Source organism: Cariama cristata, unplaced genomic scaffold, assembly GCF_000690535.1.
Source record: "Cariama cristata isolate BGI_N322 unplaced genomic scaffold, ASM69053v1 scaffold15362, whole genome shotgun sequence".
NCBI classification, from domain to species: Eukaryota; Metazoa; Chordata; class Aves; order Cariamiformes; family Cariamidae; genus Cariama; species Cariama cristata.
Genome location: NW_009602268.1, coordinates 53,121 through 73,613, shown reverse-complemented (window position 1 = coordinate 73,613; position 20,493 = coordinate 53,121). Strand labels below are relative to the sequence as shown.

Here is a 20,493-nt window from a genome sequence, read left to right as displayed (position 1 = left end):
CCTTAAGTCTCTTAGTTTAAAAGGAAGAGGAGCCTTGAAGAAAAATGGTTCTGGCAGGTTTCTTATCTAGGGTTCTGGAATTGTTTCCGCCTTGTTGAGAAATAACAATGGAGTTTTTGGCATAGAATGGTGAATTTACTCTTCTGTATTCCAAGTTGAACATAAAATTTATTTGAAATGGAACTTTATTTTTTGAAAAAAGAGAAACAGATATAACAAAATACATTTGTGTTGTGTAGTCTAGAAGTAATATGATTTTCCCCGTCCAGAGAAGATACTAGTTTTCCAGGAAGTGATTTGTCATGGTGCTCTTGGTTGGCTGCTCTTCACCTATAGCAGTATTGTAATGTCTCTTATTTCTCACAGCTTACGAATTCTTAACTGTTATTTGTTGAGCTTTGCTGCAACTTAAATATAACTGGTTTACCTGGAAATAAGAGAAAGTCTTGATATTTAAAACACGAGCAACTGTCATCCAACAGTGGGATGGTTTGTTGGGTTTTGTAATTGTTTGAGTTAATTCTTCTTGTATTACAGACAGTTTTAAGTTTTCTATCTTGAAGTTACTTATTGCTTGAAAGTAGTAATGGAGGCTGTTTTCTTTTGTAGGTTACTTGGCAGTTTCTTTATTTCTACATGAAAATCATGAACTGCTACTTCTGCTTGTGAACACAGTTGTGAAGGTACAGTGTTTTTGGAGGTCTGGAGGTAAACTAAACTTGGACCAATTTTTCCTGTTTTGTGTCACATGACATTTAAGCTACATATTCATTAGTTCTATCTTGCTCTCTTAAAGTTGCTGTTTCTTTGGTTAGCAATGAAAATTTGAAATAGCTTTCCCTGGCTTTTTAATTTAATCTTGGCATTCCTTCCTGCTGTTGAAGGCATATTTTAAGTTTTTTTCAAAGGAGATATACCATAAATATGCCTTTATAAAATGTACCAATTATATACATTCTCAACTCCAGGAGGAGCCATGCATTCATATTTCAGTTTAAACTTTTGCTTTTAGCTGACAGCAAGTATCTGTTGGCTTCTTTGAGCTCTTTTCATAGAAAATGGAAATATGCTTTGGAGTGACACTGAAAATCTGTTACCTAATAATATTTCATAGGTGTCATCTTCTGTATTACTGCCTCTTACATAGAGCAATTGTGACTTATTATAACTCTTTCTGCATAATGATTACTTTTATATTCTAGTAGGCCGGTGTCATGTAAATTATAGATGAAAGTAATGCTTATTTTGTTGTTGTGATTGAAAATGGTTTTATAATCTTTAAAAATCTGACTTGAAAGCAGTAAGGATATAGAAAAAAGTGAAAAGTGAGAGTCCACAAAGAACTAAACCAAAATGAGGACTAAAACCTATCTGGGACAAATGGCCAGAACAAATAATGATGTCAGTTGGAAGTGTTGCATGTTTCATTTGTGTTGAAAAATACTTCTAGTCTGTATTTCATGAATTCATCCATCTTTTTTTAGTTTAAGGTTACAGTGAGCTATATCTACTATTTTTAATTGTATTTGGGACAGGCTGTGAATTTTTATTCTTTCTTTTGTAGAATGTTATGTGTAATTTGCATTCACTTCTTAGGGAGTAGGTAATGTCTTATTTTAGTGTACAAATATGTAATTGTCAGTATTATTGAGCTTTCTCTTTTTTTTCTTTTTTTTTTAAATTCTTTGGGCTAGAACAAAGGCACTGGAGAGAATACTGTTGAATTCTGTGAGAAGTGACTCATCCCACTGATCCAACTGGGTACTCGGCATAGTTTTGCAGTCATCAAACTATTTCAGTAAACAAACATTGATTGTAGCTCTGTGTTAATTTCACATATGTTTAAAATATGAATGTAGTTCCATAACAGGAGTGTGAGTAGCTGCTTGTTCCTTCTTCCTATATGAGAAGAAAAGAACCCGATTAGCTCAGTGAGAGCTGACACTTCTCAAACACGAGCAGACAGCAGGATGGCTGGCAGCAGGATACTTGCTGTAGGTGGGCTGTGTAGGTGGGCTAGATCCAGCCTGTTTGTGAAAGATTTGGGGTATGTCAGTGCAGAATTTAAAAGTCTAAATAAAAAATTACTGTCTTATTTCCATGATTGTAACAGGATTTACAGAGCACTAATCTAGTAGAAGTGTGCATGGCATTAACCATTGTCAGCCAGATCTTTCCACGGGAGATGATTCCAGCTGTTCTTCCCCTAATAGAAGACAAGCTCCAGCATTCTAAGTACGTATTCACTTGCCCAAATTTCAAGTGGCCTTGTATGGTTGAATGACTTAATTTTGTAGGTAGTTTCAGTAAACTGATGTTTTTTCTCTGGGTTGGATCTCTCTAAACATTGCCTTCAGAAATTGTTCCTCTTCTAGTTTTCCTCTTGGATTCTTGTCTCATTTATTTGCAGTCTTGACTGAGTATTGGATACATATTAATATTTTCATAACCAGTTTTGATAGGTAAATGTAACTGAATTTATCTACTGGAGTCCTTTTAACAAATATGTGGATGAAGAAGTGTTTGTAGTGGAGTGGTAAGTGGGGAAACAGATTAGGATCCTTTAAGTACTTCACTGATACTTTTCTTTAAATAAAACTCTTTGTAGAAACTTCGTTGATAAAAGCCTGTCTGCAGGTATCAGTACACTTGAATTGTTTGATTCTTGATTTATAATATCCCATATACAGAGGATAACATTATAAGTGTTGTGTTGATTACAAGAGGAACTGCAGAATAGACTGACTCAGTAACTTCTAGATAGGTATTTTTTGGAGCTGCACATGTGTCCGCAACTGATGAGCAGTAGCCAATTTCATTGTTTATTTAGTAGCCATTCTTTTGAATTGTCAATCTGATGTAGAATCATAGACTCATAGAACCATTATGGTTGGAAGAGACCTCAAAGATCATCAAGTCCAACTGTATACCCAATGCCACCGTGCTCGCTAAACCCACTAAACCATGTCTCGAAGTGCCACATCTAAAATGTTTTTTGAACACCTCCAGGGATGGTGAGTCCACTCTTACAGTGAAGAAGTTCTTCCTAATATCCAGCCTGAACCTCCCCTGGCACAACTTGAGACCGTTTCCTCTTGTCCTATCGCTAGTTACTGGGGAGAAGAGACCAATCCCCACCTTGCTACAACCTCCTTTCAGGGTAGTTGTAGAGGGTCATAAGGTCTCCCCTCAGCCTCCTTTTCATCAGACTAAACAATCCCAGCTCCCTCAGCCGCTCCTCATAAGACTTGTTCTCCAGGCCCTTCACCAGCTTTGTTGCTCTTCTCTGGCCACGCTCCAGCACCTCAATATCCTTCTTGTAGTGAGGGGCTGAAACTGAACACAGTATTTGAGGTGCGGCCTCACCAGCGCAGAGTGCAAAGGGATGATCACTTCCCTAGTCCTGCTGGCCACGCTATTTCTGATACAGGCCAGGATGCTGTTGGCCTTTTTGGCCACCTAGGCACACTGCTGGCTCATGTTCAGCCAGCTGTCGACCAACACCCCCAGGTCTTTTTCTGCCGGGCAGCTTTCCAGACATCACACCTTACTACACTTTAAAGTTTGATCTGTCATTTCCACACTTAGATGATATTTGCAAAGTCATTTGTTATCAAAAATGTAAAACATGGGTTTTCATCTTTCTCCAAATCATGATGTTCTGATGTCTGGCCATGTAATTTCACATTGCTGTAGAAATAAAAAGTGCCAGTTGTTTTATTAAGTCAAGTACTTAAAATACACAAGCATCTTTATTTTGTTTTGTGTAAATCTAATTTATTTTCAGGGAAATTATCCGAAGAAAAGCTGTTCAAGCTTTATATAAATTCTATCTCATTGCTCCTAACCAAGTTCAACATATTCATGCTAAGTTCCGGAAAGCCTTATGTGACAGGGATGCTGGAGTTATGGCTGCTTCTTTGCATATTTATCTTCAAATGATTAAGGTGGGCAAAGAATTAGGAGCACAATTGAACTCGGGAGCTATTTTTATATATGTGTGTATATATATTTTATTTTAAATACACAGTGTAGTGTACAGAAGTTTTGCAGAAAAAGCTTGTAATCATTAGAAAAGTTAATTTGTGTGATCATGGATATCTGTTATTTTTGTTTGTGCTAGCTCTTCATTTAGCTTGACAGATCCAGCTCTTGCATGATCCGAATGCTCAGCACCATTGGCATTCTTAGCTAGAGGATCTAACTTCTACAGTGTGATAAAGGGTTTGCTGAAATTTGCTTGTAAATTTTTTTTTTTTTTTTTTTTAATGTTGCTTTCAAGTTACATTTATTCCCTTTGCAAATGTGTGAGAAAATAGCATAGGTTTAAAGTGAAGAGCTTACAGGTGTTGGGAAATGAGAGCAGAAGTTTGATTTGAAGAAATGAAACCATCAGTGTAGGTATTTTGATCTTACTCAAGTTGTGGATTATTTTTATGTTTGAGGTGCTGTATCAAAGTATTTGAATTGTATTTCTTTTTCATTATGTAGGAAAACTCATCTGGATACAAGGACTTGACTGGGAGTTTTGTAACCATCCTAAAGCAGGTAGTGGGAGGAAAGCTCCCTATTGACTTCAACTATCACAGTGTGCCAGCACCATGGTTACAAATTCAGCTTTTAAGAATATTGGGGCTGTTAGGAAAAGATGATCCAAGGTAACCAGGTCTTTCTCTGTAATTAATATTTTGAAGGTACAAAGAATATAGTCATGACCTGTGCCTCATAGACAGCTTTCTGTTCTGTTTTTTTTGTAAGAGGATTTTGGTGTTGAACTTCTTACAGTTTTGTTATTAACCAGTACAGTAAGCGGATACTTTTTAAACTGCAAAATTAGTTTCTTAGCTTCTGGATTGGCTAAACAATTGATTATTGTGGAATATGCTTGAAATTTATTTTTGCTGAGACTTCTGTTACTAGGCTACCAAACAACTGTGTGAAAATCCAGAGTAAAGGTATATTAAAAAGTGCGGTCATTTTTTGAGGACCTAGTTGTCTGTGATCCTTTTCCTGTTGTTTTTTTTTTTTTATACAAGCAGGGAGGGAAGTGTTTTTATTCTGGTGATATGGTAAATGTTTCTTCTGAAAGCTGCAAACATCTTGTTAGATGCCATTTAGAAACATGTTACAGAGCTCTCCCATGTTAATGTGAATCTGTGGATGTGAATAATTTGTTACAAATTTCAATACTAGTGTTTAAGCTGTTTGGCAAAATAAGACTATGTGCTTGTTAGTGTTGCAAATATAATTTTAAAAATTTGTTTTCTTGTTAAACAGGACAAGTGAATTGATGTATGATGTTCTAGATGAGTCTTTAAGAAGAGCAGAGATAAATCATAATATTACATACGGTGAGTGAGGTTATTTTATGTAATTATCAGTATTTGGAAAGATTGAAAATATCAGTAGTTGATCATGCTAAAATACTTATGCAGTACTTTTGAAAAATCTGATTATATTCTTAATAAACAACAACTGTATTCTTAAGTGTCCAACTAGTAAATTGTAAAACAAGCGATACATTGCTGTACAGTGCAGTGCAGCTTTTTTATCATTGAAGTAAAACATTTTTATTTACTGGGAATTCATTTGACTCAAAAGCCTCTATCCTATGTTTGCGTTGTCCTTGCCCTTAAATACAGAAAGTCAGCTTCTTCACGAAAGCTCTTATTGAACATTGCTTAAGTTGAAATAAATGGTAAAAGAAAAATCCTAGTGATACAGCTCTGTTTATTAGAAATGCTTAGGTCTTCTTTTCACTGCCCTGAAAAAGGCAATAAAAAGTTTGCAAGAGTGTCTGCATCTGTTCTTTACAGCTGTGTAGGGCTTTTCCTCTAGCCACAGTTAATAAAAATTACACCTCCAGAGTTCAGTGATAGTGGTGCCTGTGAAAAGATGTTCTTGGCACACATCTCAATTTAAAATTTCTAGAATGTGGTAGGCGGCTATGTTAATTTCATTATCTTCTCAGTAGAGAAAGCTGTATTTGTTGCTAGAACAAAGCAAAAGCAATAATTACACTGTCAAATTTTTTATAATAAAAAGTTGAGCAATTTATTTGGATTTTTATTTACCTTCCCCTCCCCAGGTCTTAATACCTCCCCAAACGCCCAGATCTGATATTCTAGAACCCTACATTAAGACCTGTTTCACTATCAAAAAAAACCCCTAAACACTCCTGTTATTTTATTTTTAAAGTAAAGCCGAAATACCTGTGCTAATGGAATGGAAAGAAAATTGGGACTTTTTTAAAACAACACTGGGGCGGCGGCTGGGAAGGAACATGGCCCAAAGCTGTAGATGTCTAATGTCTACTTGATGCATATTTTGTAAGGCATTGTGTAAGCTTCACTTCCACTAAAAAGGGAGCCTTTGGGGAAGTATTCTCTTTTAGTAAATAACAAATGCAGAAGCATCTGTCAGATGCTTAGTGTATTCAGTGTATTGCTTCTATTCTTTTAGGCAATAACATACAAGACATTGTGAGGTGTGTTACCTTGTAATACAGACAATTTGCAATTGGAATTGCTAAGAGTTAAACATTAAATTTGTTTTAAGCACTTAAGCGGCCTAAGTGGGCAGTTTATTATGATTTATACAAGGACATAGAATTTAGGTACGTAGCTTTTGTTCACGTATGATAAGCTTTTTATAAAACATTAGTTTATGATCCCAGACAAAAGAAAAATGTAATTCTGAGTGCTTACTCTTTCTTACACGAAGTCCTTGGTTACTGCATGTTTCTTGCTTCTTGTAGTCAGTCGAGTTGCTAATATGCTAGTCTTTCTCGGATTTAGTTTTGTAATGCTTAAGAAGAGTAAATGGTTGTCTATTGGACAATTCAGTTAGAGACTGAATTACAAGAACAACTGACAATTACATCATGATTTTAAATGCCAGTTAACTTGGGGAGAGTAACTTGGTCTGAATTTTTGTCCAAATTGCTGCTATAAAGGGTTAATTACTTTTGGTGTGTTGTTCAGTTTACTTCTGTCTTTTTCTCAAACTATACGAAGTTGGTTTTGTTTTGTTTTTAAGAGTGTTCTTGGGATGATTTTGGCTGTTGGTAGTAGCTAAGAAATCATATGAATTATTGAAAAAAATTTTATCTCAGATCCTTTATAATTGCCCATTGGCTTTGGCTTTCTAAAGACTGTCCCGGTCCAGTCCATTGAGCAACTATAGGAGACTTCATGGTTGGAAGAACTTTAAGGGCAGAAAGTTGTATGCACAATGGCAAAGGCTAATAAAAGATATGTATATGCTGTTTTTACTTATGTCAGTAGGTACTCTGCAGTTAGATTCAGTGGGAGTGGGACAGCATTGCAATTCCTTGGTACAGTCAAGGATCTTGTTTGCTTGTTAAAATTTTTTGCATTATAGATGTATTTCATACACATTAATTACATGTCTTTTCTTCCTCCCCCCACAGCCATCTTGTTTGAATGTGTCCAAACAATTTATACAATTTATCCCAAGTCTGAACTACTTGAAAAGGCTGCCAAATGCATTGGAAAATTTGTTTTGTCACCCAAAATTAATTTGAAATACTTAGGTAAGGATACCTGGTTTCGTTAAGATGTTTTAAATTTGGTCATAGCAGTACACATTCTTTTATATCACTTCCAATCACTTATATTCTAGGTTTAAAGGCTCTGACCTATGTTATCCAGCAGGATCCTAATCTGGCACTTCAGCACCAGATGACAATAATTGAATGTCTGGACCATCCAGATCCCATTATTAAAAGGGAGGTCAGTGAATTTTTAAACATCAAAAATTAAGTTAATTTTTAAGATGGGTGATAGTTTTTCTAAAACACGTAGTGTAAAAGGCATATTATGTCTTGGTTATTGTGAGAGAGCAGTTACAAACCGTATTAATGTATGAGCTGCGTAGATAAGCAGTGTATTTCATTTAAGACTTGCCAAATAAAGACAGTTGCTCAATTTGGCATCATACTAAAGTGTTTCTGTTTGCCTGCTTCCTTTTTTGAGTCACCAGCGCCAATTACATGTATTTTTTGCTTTCTCTTTCAGACTTTAGAGCTTCTCTATAGAATTACAAATGGACAGAATGTAATTGTCATAGTTCAGAAGATGCTTGACTACTTAAAAGAAAGCAAAGAAGAATACGCTGTCATCAACTTAGCTGGCAAAATAGCGGAACTAGCTGAGAAATATCCTTTTAATTCTGAAATTTTGGAGTCAGAACTCAGGCAAATGTAGCATTTGTACCTTTCAAAGCATCTTTCATCATCTTTTGAAATAGGAAGTGTTACAGCTGTGCTTTCCACTCTTTCAAGTGCAAAAAAAAATGCAAAAGAAAATACATACAAAAATGACCACAGTGTTTCTTGTATTTCACTGAGAGAAAGTACTGGCGCTCAAAATACTTTTCTTTTAGCTTTGGAGTTTAGCATTAAAACGTTGTGTTTTTAAAGTAAAACTTTGAAGTCTTACACCACTGCGTGGACAGAGGTGCTTCAGTGCTATATTAAGTGCTGTTCTGTAATTGTGGGAGTGATCTTCCTATTGGAGAATTCTTCATTGTTGTATGGATTTTAAGAATTTCATAGAAATAAAGAAAAGATTCTTTAACTGTGCCAAAAAGATGGAAATTATGATTAGGGATTTGGCATATGGTGGACATTGCTGTTAGTCTTGCCATTGCCTGATTTTCTGTATGTATTCTTGTCTGATAATTTGAGTTGTAAGCTCTTTATAAGAGACCTACCTTTCCATCCTGTTTGTATACTGCTTGACACAGAGGGTAGTGTACAAAAAAAAAGCTGTGTTGTCATGTGGTGTGCAGAAATAAGACAATAATATTAGTGTTTCTGTACTGTTGAAAATTTCCATTCAATTAAGTGTGCATTTTCAGGATTTATTTGAGGGAAGGCAGAAGCTAACTTCCAGAGTTAGCAAAGGCTGATCAAATTTTAAATACATAAAAAACGCCAATGTTGCTTTCGTAGAATACTTCAAAATATTTATTGTTTTTCAGGAAATCAACAGCAAAACACTGCTGAAAAGAACAGCTAGTCTGTCATTGATCAAGTGGTACTGGGTAAACAAACTCAAAAGATTATGCTGGAAAGACAGCATGGAACAAGTGTGAACTTAAAATACAACGAGACAGGTTTCCAGAGCTAAATGGTTGTGTAAACATGTCTGTTCCTACTGTGTGAAGTCTACTTAAACTCGTATTTTTCACTCTAACATTTATTCATGCACAACTTAAGATGCATTGATTGACAAGCCAGCAAATTGCACATAACGGATAGCTATTAAGTTAATGCGCAGGCTGTTTCAACACGGCAGTAACTTAAGACTTCTCTACCTGACCGCCAGTTTTCATGAAGTTTACAGGAAACACTTTATAAAAGGTACAGGACTATTTCTTCTTCAGTTAGGTTGAGCTGATATTGGACCATCAGGCGCCCAACTTCATGGGGAGAGCAAGATGGGTAACTTATTTGTGGAAAATTTGTTTCCTTAGGAAATGCACTAAAAAAGAAAGAAAAAGTTATGCCTTAGCACTTCATTCCTTAACATCTGGACACGTATGCCCCTGACAATGAGTGGTTCATCCAAACAATGAATGCTGTTTTTTCAGTTGGAGGTGATGTCGTGCATCCTGATATCCCAAACAACTTTCTGAGGTTGTTGGCTGAAGGTGGGTAACTCCCCAAATGCTCTGAAGAATTAGTCGTGTTCCTTGATCATCTGGCTTTTTTTCTTAAAAATATTTGATGGGAGGTGCTACTTCTGTTTCAGGCAAAGTATGTATTGTTTTCTGTCTAGGATTTGATGATGGAAAAGATGATGACCAGCTACGGATATATGCAGTACAGTCTTATTTAGCATTACTTGAAGAGGAGGATGCACTGTATCCACAAAAATTCCTTCAAGTTATGAGTTGGGTAAGGTAGACACATGGTCAAAATTAAATACACAGATATGAGGAAACTGTCAAAGGTGGTGATGTTTTTAATAAATATTTTTAACTGTTTTCTTTTTAGTCACGAACATTCTGTTTTTATTTGAAGTCAAGATAATATGCTGAAATCTATTTTTAGTGACCTCTTTCGGTGCCTGAGGACTACTTAGCTTGTCATAGTTTGTGGAAAAGCTGACTGGCTACCTTTAAGGCAGGTGACTATTGGAATGGCTTAGTAGCCACAGGAATCTGACTGCATGCTGAGAGCCTTTCTGCCTTCATCAGAATTAGGGCAGATGTGGTTGTGAAATGCCTTTTTAGCCTTGCAGGTGACTGGCCAAGTGCTGGCTATGCTAGTATTGTCTGGTACCTGAGTAAGCTTCAGCTTTCACCCAAGGAAGAGGCTGCAGTATGAGCAAATCATGTTTTGTCAGGATCTAATTGCTATGTTTAGCTTTCTTTTCAAGACAGCTATTTGATTTTTTTTTTTTTTTTTAAGAAGCTGAAAGTTGGAGTCTGCTGAGATAAACACAAAGATCGTTTCGAACCTTTGACATTTAAAACACAAGATAGTAAAGAAATACTTTAGAACATGTTTAAGAATAGTTTCTGGAACATGAGGTGGATTTTATTGTGTTATTATTTAGTACTACGTTCTAATTTAAAAACTGAGAGCACTGCTCTGTGTGACTAAGTGCGTATTTTGTCTATTCTTTGTGAATAGGTGTTGGGGGAATATTCCAGCCTTGTTGCAGATGTTGATCCAGAAGTTATTTTGACAAAGCTGCACAGCCTACTAAAGAAGACTTTTGCTACTTCTGAAACTAAAGTTTGGATAATGGCTGCAGTCACCAAGATAGCATCACATACCTCCTGTTCAAGAACAGTTGACAGACTAATCCAAGAATTCAGCAACTCTCTAGATACCTGCATGAGACAATATGCCTTTGAATTGAAGCATTTGTGTGAAGACAAAGCACTGATGAAAAAGTTGCTTCCATTTGATGCTAGTTGCAATGACATGGTGGTAAGACAGCTGCAATGTGTGTTCTTCATCAACCTCTTGTAGTTCAGGGGATTGAATATTTTGGTAAAAAAGTCTTCTCAGAATGAATGATATTTTACAGTTCTGACTCGTGCCAGTCTTCAGTCTGCTTAAAGTGAGTTTTCAGAAACATACTTTTTCAGGCATATGTGATGAATCATAATGTTCTATAGTGAAAAATAAAGAACCATGGTGTTTGGTTAGTAAGCTGGAGTAGCTTTTAACAAAATTAGGATCTCATAGACAAATTAATTTTTTTGTTGTCTTTTTAAAGACAAGTTAGGCCTGCTTTAGTGGTACGGTACTCTGCTTTTTAATTCAAAAGATTTGCCTCCTATTTAGAAACTACTGATCTTGACACTGAAATGTCCATAATAAATGATGGGAATTAGTATTGATATTGCTGGTGTTTTTGAGGGGGACTTTTTGAATTCAATATTTTCATATAATGGTAGGATTAACCATTTTGGGAAGACTCCATTTTGCTTTTTTTCTTTTTTCCTTTTTTTTCTTGTTGAGACAAAAAAAAATCAATAGCAGAGGAGTTAATTTAAGTTATGAATCTCTAGCTTAAAGTCTGTTTCAACATGCGTGCTTAACAATTTCTGTTAATACAGCAGCTTTACTGGTAGATACAGGCGCTCTGAGGCAGAAGATCCTGGTTTGCTGATAAGACACAATATTCTTCTGGTGACATCAGGTTTATATATAGATAATATTTTCATTGCTTTCTCACTTTTCTTAATTCTGTGTAGGTAGATGCTTCGTTATCTTTTCTGGATGGGTTTGTGGCTGAGGGACTGGGTCGTGGTGCAGCACCGTATAAGCCTCATCACCAGAGACAAGAGGAGAAACTTTCCCAAGAAAAAGGTGACTTAGTTTACTGCATTTAATAAATAGATTGTTTGTTAATACTTACCAGGTAATTTACCAGCTAAGTGTACAGTTAATATTCTTTCTTCAGTAATGTTAATATTAATACATCTCTTGTCTATAGACTTAGCTATGTTCAGCTTTGAGTTCCACTTCTGTCTAGCTGGTGTATATATAACTGTTCATTTATCAGAGGTTGCTGTTCTGCAGATGAGAATGTTTTACTATAATCTCTGCTGGTCTATAGGATTTGAAATTCATGGGGATTATTAAAGTGAAACCAGAGGGTTCCTGACTTTACTATACTGAGCACTGAGTCTTGACTGTGGAATTACAGTTTGCAATAATAACCATTGTGAACTTATTTTATGACACAAATCTTACATTTCTTACCTAGTGTGGGTAGAAATAAGACAGCACAATGTGCTTTTATTTATTTATTTAAAAATACCTCAAAACTTTACCTATAGTACATTTTTTTATTTTTACTTTTTTGCCGTAGAAGTACTAGTTTACTTTATTATAGCCAGTCACATAAGGATTTCTTTTAGACACTTCTGAATGATTCACTTTGAGGTTGCAAAGCTTTTCTAAAATATTCCTCAGGATTACTTTACTGTTGAGGAATTAGAAAAATGAGTCTTGTACACTGCATTCTCTACAATTAAGTTATTATTTTTAAAAGATTATTTTGACTGTGCAGGTTAATGGATACAATAAATAGTATTGTCGATTTGCTTGCATGTGTAGCTTGGCAGAATTTAACACTCTTCTGAGATAATTATAAATTAAGAGCATTACATCTGCAGCCTCCACTTTAAGCCTGCTAGAAAATTCAAAATTTTAGTGGAAAAATGTTGGACAAAGTCAAATATGTCGAAACTGAATATTCTATGTTGTTTTTTCCATGCATGTAAACCCCTACTGTATATCAGATTGAACTCATAATACTGCTTCATACTGAGGTGTTGAGGACGAAATTAGTGGTCTTTAATGCTGAAGACCATCCGTTTAGCACTTTGCTGTTTGCAGTGTTCTTACAGTTTTGTAGGGAAGTCATTGTAGGAACTACATTACGAATTGCTGTTTTTTCTCATCAATCCCAAGCACAAATACAGGCTGGGTGGAGAATGCATTGAGAGCAGCCCTGAGGAAAAGGACTTGGGGGCGTTGGTTGACCAGAAGCTCAACATGACCCAGCAATGTGCACTGGCAGCCCAGAAAGCCAACCGTACCCTGGGCTGCATCCAAAGCAGCGTGACCAGCAGGTTGAGGGAGGGGATTCTCCCCCTCTGCTCTGCTCTTGTGAGACACCACCTGCAGTACTGCCTTCAGCTCTGGGGACCCCAGCACAAGAGGGACATGGACCTGTTGGAGCGAGTCCAGAGGAGGGCCATGAAGATGATCTGAGGGCTGGAGCACCTCTCCTGGGAAGACAAGCTGAGAGGGTTGGGGTTGTTCAGCCTGGAGAAGAGAAGGCTCCAGGGAGACCTTAGAGCAGCCTTCCAGTACCTAAAGGAGGCCTACAAGAAAGCTGGGGAGGGACTTTTTACGCTGTCAGGGAGTGATAGGACAAGGGGCAATGGCTTGAAATTGGAAGAGGGAAGATTTAGATTAGATGTAAGGAAGAAATTCCTCACGGTGAAGATGGTGAGGCACTGGCACAGGTTGCCCAGAGAAGCTGTTGATGCCCCATCCCTGGGAGTGTTCAAGGCCAGGTTGGATGGGGCTTTGAGCAACCTGGTCTGGTGGAAGGTGTCCCTGTCCATGGCAGAGGAGTTGGAACTAGATGATCTTTAAGGTCCCTTCCGACCCAAACCATTCTATGATTCTATGATTATAAGTACTGATTTGCATCTTCCACTCGTTCGTAAATATTCTAGGAGGTAAGGTATAGGCAAGGTAGAATATTCACAAATATTCTAGAAGGGGAGTCCACTGAGTTTATTGAAATTCTTTCTTTATAGATAACTTAATTTATGGGTTGGTAGAGTTTGAATATCTTTATGTGGATGCTTTTTATCACAAAAGCCCTTGGATCTCTGTTCCTTCTTGCTTCTTTATGGGACAGGACACTTCTTGGCACTGCCTCCTCCTTTATTGGGAGACTTCTCTCATCCCAGATGCCCAACAGCTTTGCCCTGCTGCTTCACTTTGCTGGGAAGAAGAAAGCGTAAGGCTGGGGTGGAGATGAGGGAGAGGGACTGTACCCCTTGATAGTTCCAGGGCTGCAAAGGAGAGTCTGCGCTCTGCTTCGTACGTAACAATGACTATTTCTGTTATAGTCCAAAACAGTTTTTAGAAGCTATTCAAACTACGTTTTGATTCGTAAAGCATAGCTAAGATGGCTGGTTCTGAATCCTGATTTGCAAGTCTTAGTAAAAGTGATTTATCACCCAAGGTGTCGAGTACATTTGCAAAGCAGACAGTGATATATGAACACAATGCTGTGGACTCAAAATGTTATTTAGGCTTATGAAAAAATGGAAAAGCTCACTTATTTAGGTCCAATACAGTACTTTTGTCTACAAGTACTAAGTATCAGCAGATGTTTTAGTGATATGCTGTAAAGTCACTATTTCTGTTTAATTTCAGTATTTCAAACCAAATGCCAAATGAATACATGTTTTAGATAAATCCTCTGTGTGTCTAAAAAACTTATTGGAGAACAGAAACATCCATTTTTAATGAGGATCCTATCCTGAACGGGAAGCCTGAAAAGTGCAGTAATACAGTATATCTATTTTCAGAAAACAGATTTCTTTCTTACCTTTTTGTACCTCGTTATAATTTTAAGATTCTGTCTGTCTTGCAGCTCTGAATTTTGAACCTTATGGATTGTCATTTGCTTCAAGTGTGTCTTCCTCTGGCATCACCGGCAGACAGTCCCCCACTGGTTTATCTTTTGGTTCTGATACGTCTGGTAACAGTGCTGAGACAGGGCATAAAGAGTGAGTTCATTTGTGTTTGAAATTAAGTACATTTAAGCTTCTGTTCTTGTCAGTATCGTGTATCTTTGCTTCTTCATTACATGGAGCTAAAATGTTGAACTTGGAAAACTCTATTGTGTAAGAAGAAATTCAGATGGCACCTTCTTTGAAATAAGTAGGAAAAAAGGTAATGCAGTTAAGACTGTTTTTCTGCTTTCTTCACGAACTACAAATTAAGTGATAGTTAATGCAGTAAAACTGGGACAGGATTACTTGATTTTACATATTTTTTTCTCTGGCTGCTTTTTCTTACAGGCTATGCTTACTTTTTATGGGCTTACAATAATATACCTTTTAAGGAATCTTTTTTAGATACACTGTGAATCTTAGCCTCACTTTTAAGATACTCCTTAAGTTTTTGAACACTACAAATAAATTCTGTATTCATAGTTTCATACAAATTAATAATTTCATTTATACTCTGGTAAATTGGTATGCAGGAAACCTTGGAAGCTTTTTCAGATTCTTTAACCAGTTTGTGTAAGAAAATTTGATTGAGGCTTTTAGGTGTAGGACTTGCAGCATTTAACCTGAATCTGTTGAATTAACTTCTGCTAGAGTTCAGGGTGTCTGAATGCATGAACACTTTTCATAAGAAGTAAAAATACTTTCTAGTTGTCTTCTAATTTTCAGTCTCTTACATTAACTTAAATTATTTTTTAAGGAATCGGCAATAGAACTATCAGCAATAGAATATACTTAGAGATTCCCAGAATCTTTCTCCTGGGGAGAAAGATAGATACCATGTTCCTTGTATTCACTTTTTAAAAATTATTCAAATGCATTATAAACTTAATCTGAAACTCTGGATGGAGTTGGCAAATGCAGTCTACTACTGGCTACAGGTGTCTAATGCTGACTTAGTATAGGTCTATACTTAGGACTATATAGCCTAGTCCAAGTTTTGCATTTGTGGGGTGTTTTAGAAGTAATGAATGACATTGCTAACATAGAACCTCATGCAGATGCAAAAGTGTTCATTTATATTCCACTGCTCACTGTGTATATCAAAGTACTGAAGTTGTGAATGGTGTATGAAGTAGAGTGTTGGCATGTTTTTAAGAACGTGATATTCATATGGTTGATCCTGGTTTGTTTTGTATGCCTTTTTAGGACAAATACTCTGAAACTTGAGGGAGTACGCAAGCTATGGGGAAAAGAAGGCTATCTTCCAAAGAAAGAAAACAAAGGAGGGAAAGAAAATGAGCCACAAACTGTTTCTTGTGGCAGCTTATTAGCAGGACAGTTGGATGATCCTCCTGCATTGTGGTCTGGTCAGGTTGCCAGCCTCTCTGAGGAGGACAAAGAGAAACAGCAGTTAGCATCAACTTTGTTTGTTGGGCTAGGATCAAATGCTGGTGTCAGTCTGGTAAGTGGTTCTTTTGAGTCTTACCAGTTTAAAGTTTATATATTGCCTTATTTAGAATTACAGATATTTATATGAAAATGGAGATCAAAATAGTGTTGTAGTAAAATGAGGCAAAAAAACACGAGTCATTGAAGAAGTATTGAAAATTACTTTTGTAATCTGATAATTTGTTAAGAACCTGAAACGGGTTGGATATTACTTGATGAAGCAACCTCTGGAGCAGATCTGATTCAGTAACTAGAACTTCCCTCTGTTTACGTTTTGCACTTCAAGTTTTAGTCTGTTTTCCCTAACAATTGTTCCTTGACCCAACTTTACAGAGCTGTTGGCATTCATTTGGCAGTAAGGCTAGAGTTTGACAACCTATGTCAAGACCATTTTTTATTTATGCATGATAATAGCAGAACATTAAAGAATTCACTGTTAGGTAATCTTTTTAAGACTGGCATTATCGTATTAACCAGCTCAAATCTTGGTATTTATCAGTGGTTTAACCAGAAAATGTTTACCTGTGCTTGCTTTTTAATAGCAGCTTTTAGTTTATGTTTTAGAGAACCTAGAATCATTCTTACATTATAGGGTAATCCAATACCCTGTAAGAAATACAACAAAGGCCTGTTACTGGATCCATTAAAATGTTTGGAATCTATTTGTATTTGTCATCTGAATTGATTCCTTGGTCATTATTTGTCATTGCTCATTCTGTTTCATGGTGTTAACGGTAACACAACTGGGTACTAGAAACTTCCCCACCCATTTTTTTTTTTCCATTTACTTTTCAGATGGGAAAAGCAGACACAGCTACTCAGAATTTCAAAAGAAAATCAAAAATAAATGAAACTCAAAGTAGTGAGGAGGCATCAGACTTTCAAAGTAGTGCTGCTTCAGATCTTGGTCCTTCACTTGATACAGTACCTATTCACACGGAAGACTGTGAGGGAAACACACACACAAGGTTAAGGAAAGTCTCCCTCTGTTCGTCCGATATTATAGAAGATAATTTAGCATTTGAAACACCTCAGTCCCTCAAAAAATCTGGGCTGGATGACAGACTTTCAGACAGTAGGCTGTCACAGTCGTCTTTGTTTGCTGATAGTAATATTGAAATTTTTCAGCCTTCTCGAAGTGCTCAGTGTGAAAGTGCCAGTAAAACACCATTGGTCCCTTCCTTACCAGAAGAGCTGGAAGAGCTCGCTCACTCTGAAATAGTGGAACTTTGTCAGAGTGATGTCTTAGTTCTGTATTTGTGTAAGGTGTGGACAGATGACTCTCTGTTGCTTTCTGTTTTTGTTTCAAATAAAACCACTTCTGCACTTAATGCCGTGAACTTAGTGTTTGAAGAAGCAGAACATTTTCAGGTAAGAAACTTTATTTCAATTATATTTCAAATTCACTTGGAACTTCTTGCTTTTTGCTTGCATTTAAGTGTGCAGTATTTGGTTTAATGTAGTAGTCATGCCTTTTCCCCCAAGCTTTTCTTTAAAACCTGTGGTATGGTTATTAGACATATCCTAAAGGGTAGTGAAAGAAGTCTCAATGCCAAACTTAGTGTCATTTAGTGTAAAAGTTAGCATCTCACTTTTTTAATTCAGCTTGATTTTGTTTCCTACTGCTTGCCTCCATATAACAAATATGTATGATTTTTCTTGCTTTTAGCATATAGCTTGGGGTATGTTGCAATGTTGCTTGCTCTTGTATATTAGTTTATTTTGGGACTGAACTGTAGATGTTAATGATTGACTTATCCTCGATGAGAGCCTAGAAACGGTAGCTCTGTTCACTTGCCAAATAGTCCAAGAAAAATCAATTGAAATAAAAGGCACTTACACAGTTTTATAGCTGTATCTTAGCCACTTACACAACTTGACAGCATGACTTATATTCCTTTTAAAAACTTATATAGATTTTGGAGAGTCCCACCTACCAGTTTCCTGTAATTGAAGCTCAAAGTGTGGCACGTTGCCAGAAATGTGTGTGGATGGACAAAATCTGTACACAGGGAATTCTTTCTGGCTCTGTTAATTACCAGTCAGAGATGGAAACTTGCCTTGAATTTTCAATAACTTTATCATTGATGGACTTCATCAGGTAAATAAAATAAGTTGCATTTTTTAAAAATGTGGGTACTCAAATAATTATTGGACAAGGGCGGGATGATTTGAATATTGATTATGAAAATATAAGACTTCATCTTAAGCAGCCAATATGAATCTAATTGAGATGACTGTTGAAGATAGTAAATGGTTATTTATACACTTACAAAAAAGGGGCAAAGTTACAGGAAGAAGTACAAATCCAGTGAGAATATAGACAGTAGCTGCAGGTTAGAATAGTCTTGAACTGCAGCATGCGTTTTTGAGGAGGCTAACAGAACTAAGTGAACAGAAAGGTGTGCTGTTTTAAAATACGGCATAATATAAACGTGTCAAACTGAAATAAGTGATTTGCATTCAGAGACCCATGCATTATATGAAAAGGCTGACAAGTTTTGCAGAGGAAGAAGAAAGCTCATTCTTTTCATTTTTGAACACTGCATTTATTTTAGGAGTAGAAAAAGCAAGTGTTCTTTTTCCAGTAGACTTTCTGTTTTATAGTGAAATCCACCTTGTTTTGAGTAATAAAGTCTACCTTTCATTGCACCTGTTTTGTCTCTTTCAATGGGCAAATATCTCGATGCCGTTCACTTTGATCTTCCATTTACATTGAATAATGTATTTTTTTTTAAATTTAGAAATCTAAAGCAAGGAATAGAAAATTTTTTAAATGTTAAGCTGGGAAGAGGAGGGGGTTTGTTTAAACTAACCTGTATTTACTTATTGCTTGCTCTATTGTACAGTTGCTTCAAGATACGATTTTTTGAGAGACCAAATATATTCTGAATAATGTATCTTATTTTGCTGAGATATGTCGTGAACTTATTTTTAGGCCAATGGAAATGACTACAGAAGACTTTGGGAAGCTGTGGTTGTCCCTTTCCAATGATGTGAAACAGAATATAAAAATGTCATCTTCTCAAGATTCCCTTTCAGCAGCTCTGAATAAACTGCAACAGAAGCTGAAACTCCATATAGTTGACATTATAGGTGAGTGAAAGTATACTGTAAGGTTGCTTACAACCTCTAATTTGTCCTAGGAAAAGAAGTGCATGGAAGCAGGTATCTTACAGTTTAAGGCAGGGAATGTTGAGGAGCATAGTAAACACAGGAGCTTTGTTGTATGGACTTTATTTGCCTTACTGAGGGGTGTATGTGAAAACTGATGTAAAGGCACAAATGTACAGCAAACAGTAAATTTTACAAGGGAGCAAACTGTTGCACTGTGAAGAGTTCTGGACAGGACAAAAAAAAGGGGAATGAAGCTGTATGATGAATATGAATATGGGATTGCATGCAGAAGACATGATTTTTGGTGACATGTTAGAGGAGTAGGGATAAGAGTAGAAGAGAACAGCAGAAATGGAGTTTGAGAGAAAGATACAGTTGTTGTGAGCTATACTGTAGCTATAATTACTTGTTAATTGTTACTTCATTCTTTCTATGGTTTCTGTTTTAAGGTAATGAGGGAATACTGGCATGCCAGCTACTTCCATCTGTGCCCTGTCTGCTGCACTGTCGTACTCACTCAGGGGTGCTGGCTTTGTGGTTCAGATCACCTTGTTCTGCTCTTCCAGATGGTTTGCTTTATCAGTGTCAGAAGGTGATGGAGGAATCCTAATAACAATAAGTGCCTGCCTTAATCTATTTGGTGTGTGAAAAGCAAATCAAAGATATATACAGTTGCACAGATAATTACCAAAGCTAAATTAAGATACTGCTTCTTGGAAGTATTAAAAGTTATCTTCCAGCTGGCATATGCTATGTGGACTTAGGGAAGAATGATGACCTAAATTACGCCTGCAAAAATATGCTCAGGACTGTACAGTGACTAACAAGTAATCCATTAAAGTGTTGTTACCTGCTTAAGTGAAATGTATATTTCTTAATTTTGTTGTAAATGACTGAAAGGATTTATTTTTATTATGCAGCTTTTATAGATGCCAACAATTATTCCTCATAGAAACTACTTAAATATGATTTTAAAGAAGACATATCTTCATTATGAGGTCAGACTTGATCAGTTATCAGGATCATCTAATTTTATTTTGATAACTTTTCTAAAGCTATTTTTAAGCACTGCTGGCAACAAGACCTATATTGGTGGTTGTATAAAGTAATTTATGTAGCAACAAACGCATGTTTTGAAAATAGTTAAAAGATTTTAGTGTGCAACACACT

At 36.4% G+C, this 20,493-nt stretch overlaps 1 protein-coding gene across 1 annotated transcript; it reads left to right on the top strand.

Moving 5' to 3' along the window:
* Positions 1–609: 609 nt before the first annotated feature.
* AP4E1 (adaptor-related protein complex 4, epsilon 1 subunit) lies at positions 610–20,197 on the top strand (the record flags this gene model as incomplete). Its single annotated transcript, XM_009694700.1, has 18 exons — positions 610–683; positions 2,114–2,235; positions 3,788–3,947; positions 4,492–4,658; positions 5,278–5,351; positions 7,433–7,555; positions 7,645–7,754; positions 8,040–8,179; positions 9,566–9,678; positions 9,807–9,925; positions 10,667–10,969; positions 11,743–11,857; positions 14,676–14,811; positions 15,964–16,219; positions 17,002–17,577; positions 18,123–18,307; positions 19,145–19,302; positions 19,773–20,197. Coding segments are annotated over 18 exons (3,092 nt in total), but the record flags the coding sequence as incomplete, so codon positions are not given.
* Positions 20,198–20,493: the final 296 nt, after the last annotated feature.